At 35.1% G+C, this 18,525-nt stretch overlaps 2 protein-coding genes across 2 annotated transcripts; one reads left to right on the top strand and one right to left on the bottom strand.

The window, feature by feature from the left end:
* Positions 1-35: 35 nt before the first annotated feature.
* Positions 36-4,043, bottom strand: atp6v1d (ATPase H+ transporting V1 subunit D). The gene is made up of 9 exons (XM_056363159.1): positions 3,834-4,043; positions 2,549-2,666; positions 2,183-2,262; positions 2,032-2,099; positions 1,910-1,954; positions 1,693-1,796; positions 1,110-1,176; positions 931-1,009; positions 36-759 (listed from the first exon to the last, which is right to left on the bottom strand). Exons 1-9 carry the CDS (start codon positions 3,872-3,874, stop codon positions 615-617), a joined length of 747 nt encoding a protein of 248 aa, XP_056219134.1. The 5' UTR covers positions 3,875-4,043; the 3' UTR covers positions 36-614.
* An 86-nt stretch (positions 4,044-4,129) lies between these two features.
* Positions 4,130-18,195, top strand: eif2s1b (eukaryotic translation initiation factor 2, subunit 1 alpha b). Its single transcript, XM_056363158.1, has 8 exons — positions 4,130-4,285; positions 6,181-6,423; positions 7,022-7,101; positions 7,362-7,513; positions 7,689-7,795; positions 9,082-9,179; positions 9,368-9,511; positions 17,512-18,195. The coding sequence occupies exons 2-8, from the start codon at positions 6,183-6,185 to the stop codon at positions 17,635-17,637; spliced, it is 948 nt and encodes a 315-aa protein (XP_056219133.1). The 5' UTR covers positions 4,130-4,285; positions 6,181-6,182; the 3' UTR covers positions 17,638-18,195.
* Positions 18,196-18,525: the final 330 nt, after the last annotated feature.

Here is an 18,525-nt window from a genome sequence, read left to right as displayed (position 1 = left end):
AATGCTCCAGTCTTAACAAGAAGTCCAGGCAGTGGTTGAATATTTAGAACATCTTTATTTGGATGAAGTCTTGGGCCTTGTTGACTTGCACAGATTTTACAGCGGGGTCACATTAGGGGTTCTGGTGCAGTGGTAAACATCCTCATCAAATGAGGAAACAACAAACCCTGTGATATGAGATCAGCAGCGGGACGGGCCTCCACAACACAGACTCCCACATTTGAAATCTACAACCACCTTAAGCTTTACAGCATGCAATGGCTCTAAGTTGTGAGCAAACTGAAGTATCTACAAGTTGATCAGTCACACGGAATGCTTTTTTAATGTCACTCGCAAACCATGTGTAAACACTCTATTATTTAGATTATTTTATAACAGTTAACCGACTCCCTTTTGTGTAACCGCCAAGTGCGACAACACTTTGGTTCTGTTCGGTGACACATGTTGAAACACACAGTACCTCCCAGCTCTGATACGATAGAACAAATCATCAACGACAAGTACACAAAAAACAACTTTCATCATTTGCACGAGAAGACATAGACTTGGCCAGAGAGGCACAGAATAAATAGGATGATTGGTGAAGTCAGTGACCATCGACCTGAAGAAGCCCGTCACTCAAACAGCAGGTCTTCATCCATCTCCTCTGTCAGCATGTTGGCGGGCTCTGCAATGGGACCCAGCTTAGCCAGGCGGGCTGCAATCTCCAGTTCTGTCCTTTCCCTGAGCTGCTTCTTCTTCTCTTGGATCTTTTTCAGCCTGTAACAGGAGGAAATATAAGCGTTACAACAACAACAAAAAAGTCTACAGACAATAATCAACCATGCAGCAAGGCACTTCATCTCATGCTTAATCAGAGAAAAACTGTCTTTTAAATCTTAAAACGGTAAAGACCTAGAATTTATGAGACCTTTCATAAAAGGTTTTCACCTGTAGAATTCCTCTCGTTCTCTCTCGTCCAGTTCTGTGATGATGTAGGTGAGGGTGCGATCAATCCTGGGGATGATCACTGAAAGGTAGGATAAAGATGATTTAACACCCTTTCTCTCTTTTAAAAAAAAAAAAAGAAAAAAAAAAGGCAACAATTTGATGAACAGTGTGAATTTTACCATGCTCAATGGCATTCACACGGCGGTTGGTAATTTTTATGGCCTCATCCAGAGTGACAAAGGATGTCTGCAGACAGAAAGTGGACAGTATGTGTCAGTATTTTTCGATCTTAGTTAAATACAGAGAAGTTATGTTACTTTTCGCTAAAAAACTGCTATACATCAAATATTCAAAAATACTCATCTAGCATTCATAAATTTCAGCGAGTAAAATACTATCAACTACATTTACTTTACATGTTTTTTTTAAGCACTCATTTTGCAGGATGAGTCTTGTGTCATTATATATAATACAATTGGTTCATTATTATTGATGCTTTAACATGTAAGCAGCATTTTAATGTTGAAGCTGTGAACTAACTAGTAACCCCAGGTGTTAAATGCATGTAGCAGGGTAAAAAGTAAAATATTTCCATCTGAAATAAAGTGGGGTAATAAAGTATAAAGTAACACAGAATGTAAAATACTCACATTAATTATGCAAAACTAGAAATTCTATTTAAATAAATGAATTTAGTTACACTTGTGAAGTAACAGAGGTAAGCTAAAATAAACATGACATATTTGTAACAGCACCCCCTACCTGTAAGGAGGCCAACTCCACCAGCAGCTCGACAGCTCTGGCATAGTTCCTCTTCAACCTGGAGAGCTGCTCTCCTCCTCTGGCCAGACCAGTCAGCTCATAGCCTGGCAGACACAACGAGGGTGAGGACCTTCTGCTACTCAATAGTCACAAAAACTAATTTTATCTAAACATGCTATGGATTCATAGCAAATTGACAAATTAAGACATGACTTACTGTCCCCGCCTTCTTGGTAGTGCTCAAATACTGGTAGGGTCACACCTGTAAGACAGTCAAAGTACGCATAAGAACTTGTCCCTTCACAAAGCAGTGATTTATAAAAAGAAGAAGAAGCTAACCTGCCACGTTGTCTTTCTTGGCTCGGACCTTCACTTGGGCTTTGTTGACATTCTGGATTACAGTTGTGCTGTGGGCAGAATTACAGATGTGAGTCACACACATCTGCACTTAACATAACACCACATCACTTCATCTTACTCAGACTCTTACCTGAAGTCTCCAGCTGCAAATTTGGCTTCAGCCAAGGAGAAGGCCGCCTCTCTCATCACCTCTCCCATCTTGGTCTTAGTCTAAAGGAACAGAGATAAGATGACAAAGTCCACATTTAGGAAACTCATAAGAAATACACTTAACTACCAATTTATTTATTAGTACACAGATCTAAAACTAATGCAATCCAGTAAGTCCCAAAATGATCACACAGTTAAATCAACTTGAACATTTGACATTTTTTGCCTTCATGGAGGGAGGATTAATTACAGGACAGTTGTATAAGGCTGCATTAGTTTTACCTTGGTGTAACTGTACACTGCATGTAAAATGCAAGTAGAACACAGTCTGTTATTTTCTGCTGACCTCAATAATTTTACGAAGGATCTGACGGAAGCGCATGGAGAGGGCATCAGATTTCTTCTTAAGCAGGTTGCGGCCGGTCTGCGCCCCTTTCAGCCGAGCTTTCATGATGGTCTGAGCCCTGCGACATCAAATGAAACACACATTTGAAATGCTTTATCTGAATCTTGCATTACATGTATTCAATCATTTTTCAGAGGAAGAAGATTTTTCCAGCTGTCTTGCTTATTGTTACCAATCTGGGCCAATCGCCCAAGACTGCAAAATATCAACATCACTAACCCACATCAGTGATTGCCAGCCTTTGTGTCTGAAATTCCCCTTCACCCATATCAGATGGACTTAACCCCCCCTTCATTAAACCACTTTGATAAGAGGAATAACTTCCTCTTGAATTCTTTGACAGAAAACCCAGCTGCATTCCAATTTATAGAAGACATAGTTATCCTGGTGTTTTGTAGTTTTAGTTTTCATGCAGTCTTAATTATATCACTTGGTGTTAACTGACTCATGCTGGTGGAAAACTGAGTTGCTGGAAACCAGTTGGAAAGTTAATGTGAAAATAAATGCACTAAAGATCAGTATCGCACATTTTTGTAATGCTAATTGTGTATTTGTTTTCCTCCAAAACACAAATTTGTTAATATATACTATCGAATCATAATAGGTTTTTGCTTCAAAGTAGCTCAGCTGCTCCACAATCTTCTCATATGCCTCCTGGAGTACAGATTCTCCTGGGTTGAAAATCACTGATCTATATTCATACCACCGCTCACTGATGTTTGCAACCATGGCCTTGTGCTTTCAGCAGGAAAAAAAGACCATTTCTAGGATTCCCTCTCTGTCTCACACACACACACACACACACACACACGCACACACACACACACACACACACGCACAGAAACAGACACTGACATGATTGAATCAATGTGTTAGAATGATTGGACTTCGCAGATAAGTCAAAAACCTCCACTGATCAGTAGATTCTCAAGTTGCACAACGTTCAAGTCAAAACTTTTACTGTCTGGGGGTCAGTAGGTTTTTTAGACACCACCTCAGACTGACAGCTCACACTGGGATGATGTTAGATGCATCACATGACAACAGAGGGACTCTTCCTCTTTTAAACGGCATCCATTCACTCATATAAACTATAATTATGTCAGATACATGGAGATGTAAGCAAGAAATCGTCAATCTGAGAGGCTGAAAAGCAACAAATCAACAAAACAGCATCATGTTAGCTACAGTAGGTTAGCAACTAGCTTGGAAACAAACTGCTTACATTCTGGAGGGGAATATGTCGATCCTGTCTTTTCCAGACATCTTCTCGTCTTTTTGTCGATGGTTGCTGTTTTCTGCCTCCTCAAACAAACACTGAAGCGTTAGCTGTAGTCTTAATGTATTAATCTATACATATAACGTAAGAAAAACAGTTGTTTTTTCGTGCAGGATTAGCCGCATAGACGGAGCTGGCGGTCGTGATCTTGTCCGATTCTCTGTCCGTGATGATCAGCTGGCCTTTGGTCATGTGACTTAACCGAGCTCGTTCTGCACATGCGCGTGTCGTAAAGCTCGGACGATCTTTTCCGGGTCGAAAAATTAGCACACCCATGAATGTGAGCTAGCGGGCCCGAGTTCTTCATTTAAAAAAACCCAAAAGAAAACATAATCGGACATTTAAACACCGCCAGTACAGAACATTCCAGTGTATCGTTCTGTAACCATATGACACAGGTGAGTTATTATTGATAAAGGAGGCTTTTTTTAACGGGGAGTGGGCAACTGACGAGGGTGCTAGCTGGCTAGCTAACCGTTAGCCACGGCAGCGGTGCATGTGCCGCATGTGAGCTGTGAACCAGCTGGGAAGCTAACGGATAATAAAGAAATCGCCTTTATCCTTTGTTGGTTGTGATAATTGTCGCCAGATACAGCTGCTGTTATGATGCTATACTTAAAACTAAAGGGGCTTTTTGTTTCCATGTTTTGTTCATGTCATTTTCGCTCTTAACTTTAACAGTGAGGAGTTTCTCGTTTGTCTGCATTGCATCAGCCCATTCACAGTCAAAATGTGAAATAAACCTGTCGTTGCCTACGCTACTAGTTTATTTCTTACTGCTTCACCTCCCTGTTGTAACATTTCCAGGCTAAACTCAGTCATTTGACCTCTTATACTGAAAACCGCCGCCCTGAAAATGAATGAACAAGCGTGTCATTCAAATGCTTCTGGACCTTTCTGGTAATGTTCGAGGGCTGTTTTTAAGTGTCCACCGCATTTCTGTAATTGAGGGTAGAGTAAATAATGGGAAAACCCCCAGTAGAACACAATACAATTAAGCTGCACCAAAAGTTAAACATTAAAACCTTCATGAAGGTACGAGGCTGAATTCAGCTACCAATTCCCAAACCATCTTTCCCAAATCTGAAACTGCGTTCTGAACGGTCTTTAGCTTCTCTGGGTTAAAGTGGTCCAGATTTGACAAGCCTAAGTACAGTGGTTTTTGATCTAGACCTTTTCTTTAATCACATTTTGTCTGTGTGTTTTTATAAATAGAATGATAGCTTAACAAATCAGAATCTGTTGTCAAAAGTGTGTAGCTTCTCAGGGTTAATGTGGTCCAGATTTGGGAGCGTGTCTATGTTCCCACAGCCCTATATTCCCACAGCCCTAACCCTAAACCTAACCCTAATTTTCAAAAATTTCTGTGAAAAAAAAGTTCTGAGAAATGTGGGAACATAGGGCTGTGGGAACATAGGGCTGACCCCCCAGATTTGACTATAGTGGTTTGTGATGTACACCCCAGTCTAATTGTGTTTTCACAAATGGAATACATGTGTCCAGATTTGACTGATCTGATGTGAAAACCCTTTGAAATTGTCAGGATTTGTTTTGGGGGTTTTTTTGCTTTCACCAATCTGAAAGTGGGTTTTAAAGAGCATTAAAGCTTTAATTAACCCTTTCACAAGTGGATTAAAAGAATTGGTTGCTCAATATTATGATTTAAGTTTGCCTTTACTTAGAAGTAAACCACAATTTTGTGTAGCATGTTTTGAAAATGTAGGGAAAAAACATGAATAAATCTGTTTAAAGAGATGGTACTAATTAAGTATTGCACTTTGATAAAGTTGTAGGGCTTGTGAGGCACATATTTTTTTAAATCCTGATGAAAACTGAAGCAACAGAGGCTGAGATATCCTTACTTTTGCTCTAGTTTAAGTCTAAGTCCAAAAATGATGGCTCTTACAATTCCCATAATGCAGCTCAATAGCATCTTTTTGTTAGCTATCCCTTGCCTGGAAAATTCCCATGTGTTTCAAACTCCACACACTCAGACTCTTAGCTCAAGGAAATATATTTCAAGCCAAAACAAGATAACCTAGATTACATCACCATGGCATCATCATGGTTATTTTCTCAAACTTTACTATGTGTCATCCAGAAACACAGAAGACAGTATACTGACATTATGCTAATGTTTTTATAGGCCAAATTGTACTTTTCATAACATGCAAAGTGGTCAGGATGTGTAAAACTGATGGAGTTCCTCTTCCTCAGGATTTGTGCCAACACCCTCAACACATTGTCTGCTTTAAGTAGTTAACCCCCCCTTGTATTGTTTGTGTCCTCGCAGCAATGCCGGGGCTCAGCTGTCGATTTTACCAGCACCGGTTCCCAGAGGTGGAGGATGTTGTGATGGTGAACGTGAGGTCCATCGCTGAGATGGGCGCCTATGTCAGCCTCTTGGAGTACAACAACATCGAGGGCATGATCCTTCTGAGCGAGCTGTCGCGTCGACGTATCCGCTCCATCAACAAGCTCATCCGCATAGGCCGCAATGAGTGCGTGGTCGTCATCCGAGTAGACAAAGAAAAGGGTGAGGGCCAGCGGGAACTAAACCTCTGTGTTTGCTTGAACACTTTTTTTTGGCTGTTGGTGGAAAAGACATAATGGATCTCCCACTGTAAAGATTTGTGACGTCCATGGATATATTCACAATTTATTGTAAGCTGGAAAGAAACATGGCATCTTTTCATGATGTGCTGCAAAACTAGACTATTAAGAAAATGGTTGTAACATGACTATGTAAACTTAGTTATCAGCTAGGGCTGTACTTAATGATATTATGACTATTAATTTATTATTAACAGTTTTTTTGAGCGCAATGGTGTATTAGTCATGATAACTGCTTATCAGAAATTTGCAGAAGACAAACTTATGTCGATAAAATCCTTACTTAACAGGGGAGATAAGATATAATTGCTTATTTAGTCCCACCAGCTGCAAAAAAGCCAGTGTCCAGCTTGTAGTGATATGAAGGTAGAGAAGAAGCAAGCAAGTTGTTAAGCTTTATTCAACAAGTGATGATAAAATGACTAAGTAGGTGTTGATTGATTTCCTGTTGTTCAGTTAGTCATATCAACAGTAATGGTGTCACTGTGTCACTGCATCTTTTCACTCCTTTTTTTCTTTAGGATACATTGATTTATCAAAAAGAAGAGTTTCCCCAGAGGAGGCCATCAAGTGTGAAGATAAGTTCACCAAATCCAAAACTGTAAGTCAAATTCTTATTGAACCCAAAAGCTTGGTCTAGGTTTTTCCCTGTTTCTTACAAACATTGAAATCATTAAACTTTGAATTATAGAATGTGATTGAGAAATTTCCTTCCTTCATGCCAAACATATTGTAAATACAGTTGAAAAATGTTAAATCTCTGAAACACTGAAATCTCTCTTAATGTTTCATTCATTTGTAAACCTATCAGTGTGTTTGTCAATCTGAACCGAGCTGATTATAGGTGTTGTGTGTTTGCAGGTGTACAGCATCCTGCGACACGTGGCAGAAGTGCTGGATTACAGTAAGGATGAGCAGCTAGAAAGCTTGTACCAGCGCACTGCCTGGGTCTTTGATGAAAAATATAAGCGGCCAGGATACGGAGCTTATGATGTCTTCAAACAGGCTGTATCGTAAGTTGTTGTTTCGATTTTTGTGTGAGGCTTAGCACAGAAAGTCTCAAAACATGAACCTAGGTTCTATGTTTACTGTATCCCCTTGAAACAACAAAAAAAAATCCCACTTTTCATCAGCCATTATTTTACCTGATAAGGTCAAATCAAATGGTGAATGTCTTCCATCTCCCAGAGATCCCGCCATTCTGGATGGTCTGGACCTAACAGAGGAAGAGAGGAGCGTGCTGATTGATAACATCAACAGGCGACTCACTCCACAGGCTGTCAAAATCAGAGCAGGTAAAAGGTTGCCAACCATGAAGCAGCAGCTTTAATAGGGACCTATTATGCTTTTCTGAGTTTTTCCTAACTTATAGTGTTTTATATAGGTTTTTGCATGGGTGTATGTGCATGTAAATGGTCTCCAAGAGTCACAAGGATCACAGTTTACACCAAAGGGAATAACTCTGTCAGGGTAAAAACACAATTTTCTCATTTTTATGAAACGCCTAATTGGGGGTCCAGATATTACTTCCTGGTCCTATTGGCGTCAATACAAATTTTTGGTGCTGCCCACCTGCAACCTGGACATCCCCTGCAGGCTTGGAACACCCCCACATAACTACTTATAATGAATTTAGTTTTGTAGCCATGCCAAAAAGACACCATGTTCTCAACTGTCTGCAGAAATCTGCTGTAGTTTCCAGGACCGCTTCAGAAACCGTCCACAGTCGACAGAGAGCTTCATTTTCACAACAGTTATATCTGTAATTCACACTTAATGTAATTCACACTTAATGTGGCCAAACAGGGGACTCAGGCTCACAGCCTGTTAGTCTGCATTGTTATTGTGGGTTTGTGATGTTTAACCGCATTACTACGACCTGATCACTTTGGTAAGAAGCAGCAGCAAAGATATAAATGCTTAAACGTTTGTCAGTATTGACATGCTGTACCTCATTAGCTCGGATAAGTTAACCATAGTTTAACCACTGTGTTCATTTTTCAGTAGCTATGTGCATTAGAGTATAATTCATTCAGATTTACTGGCATCATAAACCAGCAGGAGGTGAAGCGGTGGAGACTTTCTACCTGTTGACCGTCTGTCTGTTCCTCCATTATTTATATTCCTTTAGTCCGGAAGTGTCCACACTTAAAAAATCAGCAGGGTTTCTCAAAAAATTATTCCAAGTTATGAATATTGTAATCCGAAGTCTTTGCAGACTGTCCAGCATCTTGATTCGCAGCGCCCTTCATATGTCTTCCTCCTTCAGGCTGCCTGACAGTGGGTACACTCGTTTCTGCTCAAGTCCAGCTTGTGAAGGTGGATCATTTCTGTCATCTTCAGACTTTTGCTCAAAACGATAAACAGCCGCCACAACCATGGAACGTATCATTGCCATGGTAGTTGCCAGCAAGCTGACCAATCAGAGCACGCTGGGCTTCATGAAATGATTAACATTAAGGATGGCCATAATAGGTCCTCTTTAATTATGCAGCAAACAGTGAAACAGTGTGTGTCATGGTGTCTTGGTCGGTCCTAAAATATTAAGTAACTTTTTTCCTTTTCCCTGCGCTACCTGCAGACATTGAAGTGGCATGCTACGGGTATGAGGGCATTGATGCAGTGAAGGAAGCTCTGAGGGCTGGGCTGGGCTGTTCCACAGAGGCCATGCCCATCAAGGTAATATTCTTCCCTTTGGCACAAATGAAATGACTCTGTCTCCAGTCACCACCTGAGAACCATTGTCTTGACCTCACTTTTAAGTGTGAACTTACTGCGATTGTTGCCATGTTATTTGGGGAGGAGCTGCAACTATCACCGTTTGAGATTTAGTGTATATGAGAATGACGTGATCTTGTGCACGACAGATCAACCTGATCGCTCCCCCTCGCTACGTGATGACAACAACCACTCTGGAGCGCACAGAGGGTCTGTCTGTCCTCAATCAGGCCATGGCTGCTATCAAGGAGAAGATTGAAGAGAAGAGAGGCGTCTTTAACATCCAGATGGAGGTGAGCAACTTCACTTTCTTTGTGCAGCCTTGTGTGTGTGTGTTTGTTTTATTAATTACAGTTTCTTGAAGTTAAGCATTTTCAAAAATGTGCATTATTTATTTAAAAAGTCATAGTATAGTAAAGCATAAAACATAGTATAATATGGCATAAAATGTCATAGTATATAGTAAGGCATAAAAAGTCATAAAAACGTCATAGTATAGTAATACATTAAAAGTCATGAAAAGGCCATAGTATAATATGGCATAAAATGTCATAGCATAATAAGGCCTCAAAAGTCATAAAAACGTCATAATACAGTAAGGCATCAAAAGTCATAAAAACGACATAATACAGTAAGGCATCAAAAGTCATAAAAAGGTCATAGTATAATATGGCATAAAAAACGTCATAAAAACGTCATAGTACAGTAAGGCATAAAAAGGCCATAGTATAATATGGCATAAAATGTCATAAAAAGGTCATAGTATAGTAAGGCATAAAATGTCATAAAAAGGTCATAGTATAGTAATACATAAAAAGTCATAGAAAAGCCATAGTATAATATGGCATAAAATGTCATAGTATAGTGAGGAATAAAAAGTTATAAAAACGTCATAATATAGTACAGCATGAAAAGTCATTAAACCGTCATTATAGTGAGGCATGAAAAGTAATAAAAGTGTCATATTATAGTAAGGCATAAAAAGTCATAAAAACTTCATAGTACAGTAAGGCATAAAAAGGCCATAGTATAATATGGCATAAAATGTCATAGTATAGTAAGACATAAAATGTCATAGTATAGTAAGGCATAAAAAGGCCATAGTATAATATGGCATAAAATGTCATAGTATACTATGGCATAAAATTTCATAGTATAGTAAGACATAAAATGTAATAGTATAGTAAGGCATAAAACGTCATAAAAAGTTCATAGTATAGTAAGGCATAAAAAGTCATAAAAATGTCATAGTATAATATGGCATAAAATGTCATAGTATAGTAAGACATAAAATGTAATAGTATAGTAAGGCATAAAACGTCATAAAAAGTTCATAGTATAGTAAGGCATAAAAAGTCATAAAAATGTCATAGTATAATATGGCATAAAATGTCATAGTATAGTAAGACATAAAATGTCATAGTATAGTAAGGCATAAAAAGTCATAAAAAGGGCATAGTATAATATGGCATAAAACGTCATAGTATAATATGGCATAAAATTTCATAGTATAGTAAGGCATCAAAAGTCATATAAACATCATAGTATAGTAAGACTTAAAAAGTCATAAAAAGGCCATAGTACAGTAAGGTGCAAAAAGTCATAAAAACGTCATAGTATAATATGGCATAAAATGTCATAGTATATAATGGATAAAAAGTCATAAAAACATCATAGTATAGTAAGACATAAAAAGTCATAAAAACGTCATAGTATAATATGGCATAAGATGTCATAGTATAGTAAGGCATAAAAAGTCATAAAAACGTCATAGTATAGTAAGACTTAAAAAGTCATAAAAACAGCATAGTATAATATCGTCACCTTCCTAAAATAATGGCCTAAGTCATGTTTTGACAAAAATGTTTTTTTTGCCTAAATCACCCCCTCATGATGCTGGCCACCTCTGGTAAAATCGCCTGAATCCTCAGTTGAGGGGAACATGCAATTCTACCCCCGGTTGTATAATGGCCTATGTCAAAAGTGTGACTCTTTTGTTGAGTTTTTTGTGTTTCCTGAAAAACCTGAAAAAATGACTTAGGCCATTATTTTAAGAGGGTGTCGATATGGCATAAGATGTCATAGTATAGTAAGGCATCAAAAGTCATAAAAACTTCATAGTATAGTAAGACTTAAAAAGTCATGAAAAAGGGCATAGTATAAAAAGTCATAAAAACATGATAAAAAGGCATCAAAAGTCATAAAAACGTCATTGTATAATATGGCATAAAATGTCATAGTATAGTAAGGCATAAAAAGTCATAAAAACGTCATAGTATAGTGAGACTTAAAAAGTCATAAAAAGGCCATAGTACAGTAAGGCGCAAAAAGTCATAAAAAGGGCATAGTATAAAAAGTCATAAAAACATCATAAAAAGGCATCAAAAGTCATAAAAACGTCATAGTATAATATGGCATAAAATGTCATAGTATATAATGGATAAAAAGTCATAAAAACGTCATAGTATAGTAAGGCATCAAAAGTCATAAAAACATCATAGTATAATATGGCATAAAATGTCATAGTATAGTAAGGCATAAAAAGGTCACAGTATAGTAAGGCATAAAATGTCATAAAAACGTCATAGTATAAAATGGCATAGTATAGTAAGGCATAAAAAGTCATAAAAAGGTCATAGTATAATATGGCATAAAATGTCATAGTATATAATGGATAACAAGTCATAAAAACGTCATACTATAGTAAGGCATCAAAAGTCATAAAAACGGCATAGTATAATATGGCATAAAATGTCATAGTATTGTGAGGCATAAAAAGTTATAAAAACGTCATAGCATAAAAAGTCATAAAAACGCCATAGTATAATATGGCATAAAATGGCATAGTATAGTAAGGCATAAAAAGTCATAAAAAGGTCATAGTATAATATGGCATAAAATGTCATAGTATATAATGGATAAAAAGTCATAAAAACATCATAGTATAATATGGCATAAAATGTCATAGTATAGTAAGACTTAAAAAGTCATAAAAAGGGCATAGTATAAAAAGTCATAAAAAGTCATAGTATAGTAAGGCATAAAAAGGTCATAGTATAGTAAGGCATAAAATGTCATAAAAACGTTATAGTATAGTAAGGCATAAAAAGTCATAAAAAGGTCATAGTATAGTAAGGCATTTAATGTCATAAAAACGTTATAGTATAATATGGCATAAAATGTCATAGTATATAATGGATAAAAAGTCATAAAAACGTCATAGTATAGTAAGACATAAAAAGTCATAAAAATGTCATAGTATAGTAAGGCATAAAAATTCATAAAAAGGCTATAGTATAATATGGCATAAAATGGCATAGTATAGTAAGTCATAAAAACGTCATAGTATAGTAAGGCATAAAAAGTCATAAAAACGGCATAGTATAATATGGCATAAAATGTCATAGTATAGTAAGACTTAAAAAGTCATAAAAATGGCATAGTATAGTAAGGCATAAAAAGGTCATAGTATAGTAAGGCATAATAAAGTCATAAAAACGTCATAGTATAATATGGCATAAAACGTCATACTATAGCAAGGCATCAAAAGTCATAAAAACATCATAGTATAGTAAGACTTAAAAAGTCATAAAAAATCATAGTATAGTAAGACATAAAAATGTCATAGTATAGTAAGGCATCAAAAGTCATATAAACATCATAGTATAGTAAGACTTAAAAAGTCATAAAAAGGCCATAGTACAGTAAGGTGCAAAAAGTCATAAAAACGTCATAGTATAATATGGCATAAAATGTCATAGTATATAATGGATAAAAAGTCATAAAAACATCATAGTATAGTAAGACATAAAAAGTCATAAAAACGTCACAGTATAATATGGCATAAGATGTCATAGTATAGTAAGGCATAAAAAGTCATAAAAACGTCATAGTATAACATGGCCTAAAAAGTCATGAAAAGGCCATAGTATAATATCGTCACCTTCCTAAAATAATGGCCTAAGTCATGTTTTGACAAAAATGTTTTTTTTGCCTAAATCACCCCCTCATGATGCTGGCCACCTCTGGTAAAATCGCCTGAATCCTCAGTTGAGGGGAACATGCAATTCTACCCCCGGTTGTATAATGGCCTATGTCAAAAGTGTGACTCTTTTGTTGAGTTTTTTGTGTTTCCTGAAAAACCTGAAAAAATGACTTAGGCCATTATTTTAAGAGGGTGTCGATATGGCATAAGATGTCATAGTATAGTAAGGCATCAAAAGTCATAAAAACTTCATAGTATAGTAAGACTTAAAAAGTCATGAAAAAGGGCATAGTATAAAAAGTCATAAAAACATGATAAAAAGGCATCAAAAGTCATAAAAACGTCATTGTATAATATGGCATAAAATGTCATAGTATAGTAAGGCATAAAAAGTCATAAAAACGTCATAGTATAGTGAGACTTAAAAAGTCATAAAAAGGCCATAGTACAGTAAGGCGCAAAAAGTCATAAAAAGGGCATAGTATAAAAAGTCATAAAAACATCATAAAAAGGCATCAAAAGTCATAAAAACGTCATAGTATAATATGGCATAAAATGTCATAGTATATAATGGATAAAAAGTCATAAAAACGTCATAGTATAGTAAGGCATCAAAAGTCATAAAAACATCATAGTATAATATGGCATAAAATGTCATAGTATAGTAAGGCATAAAAAGGTCACAGTATAGTAAGGCATAAAATGTCATAAAAACGTCATAGTATAAAATGGCATAGTATAGTAAGGCATAAAAAGTCATAAAAAGGTCATAGTATAATATGGCATAAAATGTCATAGTATATAATGGATAACAAGTCATAAAAACGTCATACTATAGTAAGGCATCAAAAGTCATAAAAACGGCATAGTATAATATGGCATAAAATGTCATAGTATTGTGAGGCATAAAAAGTTATAAAAACGTCATAGCATAAAAAGTCATAAAAACGCCATAGTATAATATGGCATAAAATGGCATAGTATAGTAAGGCATAAAAAGTCATAAAAAGGTCATAGTATAAAATGGCATAAAATGTCATAGTATATAATGGATAAAAAGTCATAAAAACATCATAGTATAATATGGCATAAAATGTCATAGTATAGTAAGACTTAAAAAGTCATAAAAAGGGCATAGTATAAAAAGTCATAAAAAGTCATAGTATAGTAAGGCATAAAAAGGTCATAGTATAGTAAGGCATAAAATGTCATAAAAACGTTATAGTATAGTAAGGCATAAAAAGTCATAAAAAGGTCATAGTATAGTAAGGCATTTAATGTCATAAAAACGTTATAGTATAATATGGCATAAAATGTCATAGTATATAATGGATAAAAAGTCATAAAAACGTCATAGTATAGTAAGACATAAAAAGTCATAAAAATGTCATAGTATAGTAAGGCATAAAAATTCATAAAAAGGCTATAGTATAATATGGCATAAAATGGCATAGTATAGTAAGTCATAAAAACGTCATAGTATAGTAAGGCATAAAAAGTCATAAAAACGGCATAGTATAATATGGCATAAAATGTCATAGTATAGTAAGACTTAAAAAGTCATAAAAATGGCATAGTATAGTAAGGCATAAAAAGGTCATAGTATAGTAAGGCATAAAAAGGTCATAGTATAGTAAGGCATAATAAAGTCATAAAAACGTCATAGTATAATATGGCATAAAACGTCATACTATAGCAAGGCATCAAAAGTCATAAAAACATCATAGTATAGTAAGACTTAAAAAGTCATAAAAAATCATAGTATAGTAAGACATAAAAATGTCATAGTATAGTAAGGCATAAAAATTCATAAAAAGGCCATAGTATAATATGGCATAAAATGGCATAGTATAGTAAGGCATAAAAAGGTCATAGTATAGTAAGGCATAATAAAGTCATAAAAACGTCATAGTATAGTAAGACTTAAAAAGTCATAAAAATGTCATAGTATAGTAAGGCATAAAAACGGCATAGTATAATATGGCATAAAATGTCATAGTATAGTATGGCATAATAAAGTCATAAAAAGGGCATAGTATAAAAAGTCATAAAAACGTCATAGTACAGTAAGGCATAAAAATTCATAAAAAGGCATCAAAAGTCATAAAAAGTCATAAAAACGCCATAGTATAATATGGCATAAAATGTCATAGTATAGTAAGACTTAAAAAGTCATAAAAAGGTCATAGTATAGTAAGTCATAAAAACGGCATAGTATAAAAAGTCATAGTATAGTAAGGCATAAAAAGGTCATAGTATAGTAAGGCATAAAATGTCATAAAAACGTTATAGTATAGTAAGGCATAAAAAGTCATAAAAAGGTCATAGTATAGTAAGGCATAAAATGTCATAAAAACGTTATAGTATAATATGGCATAAAATGTCATAGTATATAATGGATAAAAAGTCATAAAAATGTCATAAAAACGTTATAGTATAGTAAGACTTAAAAAGTCATAAAAATGTCATAGTATAGTAAGGCATAAAAATTCATAAAAAGGCCATAGTATAATATGGCATAAAATGGCATAGTATAGTAAGGCATAAAAACGTCATAGTACAGTAAGGCATAAAAAGTCATAAAAACATCATAGTATAATATGGCATAAAATGTCATAGTATAGTAAGACTTAAAAAGTCATAAAAAGGGCATAGTATAAAAAGTCATAAAAAGTCATAGTATAGTAAGGCATAAAAAGGTCATAGTATAGTAAGGCATAAAATGTCATAAAAACGTTATAGTATAGTAAGGCATAAAAAGTCATAAAAAGGTCATAGTATAGTAAGGCATAAAATGTCATAAAAACGTTATAGTATAATATGGCATAAAATGTCATAGTATATAATGGATAAAAAGTCATAAAAAGTCATAAAAACGTCATAGTATAAAATGGCATAGTATAGTAAGACTTAAAAAGTCATAAAAAGTCATAAAAATGTCATAGTATAGTAAGGCATAAAAAGTCATAAAAAGTCATAAAAAGGCCATAGTATAATATGGCATAAAATGGCATAGTATAGTAAGGCATAAAAAGTTATAAAAACGTCATAGTATAAAAAGTCATAGTATAGTAAGGCATAAAAAGTCATAAAAAGTCATAAAAACGTTATAGTATAATATGGCATAAAATGTCATAGTATAGTAAGCATAAAAAGTCATAAAAAGGGCATAGTATAAAAAGTCATAAAAATGGCATAGTATAGTAAGGCATAAAAAGGTCATAGTATAGTAAGGCATCAAAAGTCATAAAAACATCATAGTATAGTAAGACTTAAAAAGTCATAAAAAATCATAGTATAGTAAGACATAAAAATGTCATAGTATAGTAAGGCATAAAAATTCATAAAAAGGCCATAGTATAATATGGCATAAAATGGCATAGTATAGTAAGGCATAAAAAGGTCATAGTATAGTATGGCATAATAAAGTCATAAAAACGTCATAGTATAATATGGCATAAAACGTCATACTATAGCAAGGCATCAAAAGTCATATAAACATCATAGTATAGTAAGACTTAAAAAGTCATAAAAATGTCATAGTATAGTAAGGCATAAAAAGTCATAAAAACGGCATAGTATAATATGGCATAAAATGTCATAGTATTGTAAAGCATAAAAAGTTATAAAAACGTCATAGTACAGTAAGGCATAAAAAGTCATAGTACCTCATAGTATAATATGGCATAAAATGTCATAGTATATAATGGATAAAAAGTCATAGAAATGTCATAGTACAGTAAGGCATAAAAATTCATAAAAAGGCCATAGTATAATATGGCATAAAATGTCATAGAATAGTAAGGCATAAAAAGTCACAGAAACGTCATAGTACAGTAAATTATAGTTACACTGTACAGTAAACATAATGTTGTCATCCAGCCTCATCTGTGAATCTTTTCACTTCACCCATAGATCATACATGACTTCCTTTAACTGCTACAGTATGTTAGTTTCTAAAGGATTATTGTTGCTGTTAGGGGAAAAAAATTATATATTTTGAGAAAGACATTTTAGTCATTCTGAGCCATAATTTTGAATTATTGTGAGAACAAACCTGTGTCACATTTCAATTCATGTCAGTACATTTTTTTTTCTAGTTAAAGTCCCACTTTATCACATATTATTGAGTTTTCTCAAAATTGTCCTTGTAACAGTTTTTCTCAAAACATTCAACCTTTATCCTCAGCCTTTTTATTTTTTCCCCTGCACAACTGGTCAAAATACTTCCTGTGTAGAAATGTGCCATGGTTTTATTATTCTTTGCTTAAATAGCTAAATAACTAAACTGTAAACTGTCCCCTTCAGCCCAAGGTGGTGACAGACACGGATGAGACAGAGCTCGCCCGGCAGCTGGAGAGGTTAGAGCGAGAGAACGCTGAGGTGGATGGAGACGATGACGCCGAGGAGATGGAGGCCAAAGCAGAGGATTAGAGTCAGTCCTCGGAAGAAGGATGGAGGGAAAAACATCAGAAGAGAAAATGTGGACAGACCTGGCCAGTCGCTCAGTCCAACAGATGTTAACTTTCACATTGCAAACATTAACTGGCGTTAATAGTTCATTGGCAAACATTCAGGTTTGTTCATTAGCAGGATTTGTCTGAAGATGGTCACTCAAAATACTGTCTTCTTATCCAGACATGGACACAAGGAAACGTTAAATTACAAATTACACACCAATATAGTTTCTATTTTTAAGTACACCGATTTGAATAAATAATAACTCTAAAACAACAAAAGCTGTTTACAAGCAGTGGCCTTCACTTGCGTCTTGCTTTAAGAGCCCAGTGTCTTCAGTATCCATGGCGCTTCATCTCTGGCTGGTCACTGGATGTGATTGATTTATGGGGAAACGCATAGGCTCGTCTGTCTCTACACCAGTCAGAGGTCACTTGATTTTGTGCTGTTTCTCTTCCAGTTTAAAGGGTTTTTACTGACGAGACCTGCTCTTGTTCAGCTCACATGGCATCAATAAAGCTCTGGAAGTTTTGATCTCAATGTGTCTGTGTCAGCTGCTGTGAGTAGACTGAATGAAGTGGCATTAGACTTTCCCTTATTATTCTGATGGATAAATTAAAAGACTTCACATTGTCAGCAACAGTAGTAAATTTGGTCCACAGCATGCCTATATTCTGAATATGTTTAGAAAGACAAAATGCCCGTTCATCATCTATAAAGCCTCGCGAAAGAAACACTAAGTCCAAAAAAATTTAAGTAAAATTTTCCAGGTTCCTTTTATTGTAAATGTTTGATTTATGCTTCTCCCAAGACACTTAAAATTTTTGCAATTTCACCTGACTCCATGTGCTGTCTAAAATTAAT

Source organism: Seriola aureovittata, chromosome 19, assembly GCF_021018895.1.
Source record: "Seriola aureovittata isolate HTS-2021-v1 ecotype China chromosome 19, ASM2101889v1, whole genome shotgun sequence".
NCBI lineage: Eukaryota > Metazoa > Chordata > Actinopteri > Carangiformes > Carangidae > Seriola > Seriola aureovittata.
The sequence above is the reverse complement of the archived record's forward strand: the minus strand, read 5'-3'. Positions and strand labels throughout refer to the sequence as shown.

Bases quoted from the DNA above. Each gene is read 5' to 3' on its own strand.
- atp6v1d (XM_056363159.1), bottom strand. From the start codon at position 3,874: ATGTCTGGAAAAGACAGGATCGACATATTCCCCTCCAGAAT. The intron at 1,010-1,109 runs GTAAAATTCACA...CCTACCTTTCAG, and splicing joins TGTGAATGCCATTGAGCATG to TGATCATCCCCAGGATTGAT. The intron at 760-930 runs GTGAAAACCTTT...CTCCTGTTACAG, and splicing joins GAACGAGAGGAATTCTACAG to GCTGAAAAAGATCCAAGAGA.
- eif2s1b (XM_056363158.1), top strand. From the start codon at position 6,183: ATGCCGGGGCTCAGCTGTCGATTTTACCAGCACCGGTTCCCAGAGGTG. The intron at 6,424-7,021 runs GTGAGGGCCAGC...TTTTTTCTTTAG, and splicing joins CCGAGTAGACAAAGAAAAGG to GATACATTGATTTATCAAAA. The intron at 9,180-9,367 runs GTAATATTCTTC...TGTGCACGACAG, and splicing joins CAGAGGCCATGCCCATCAAG to ATCAACCTGATCGCTCCCCC.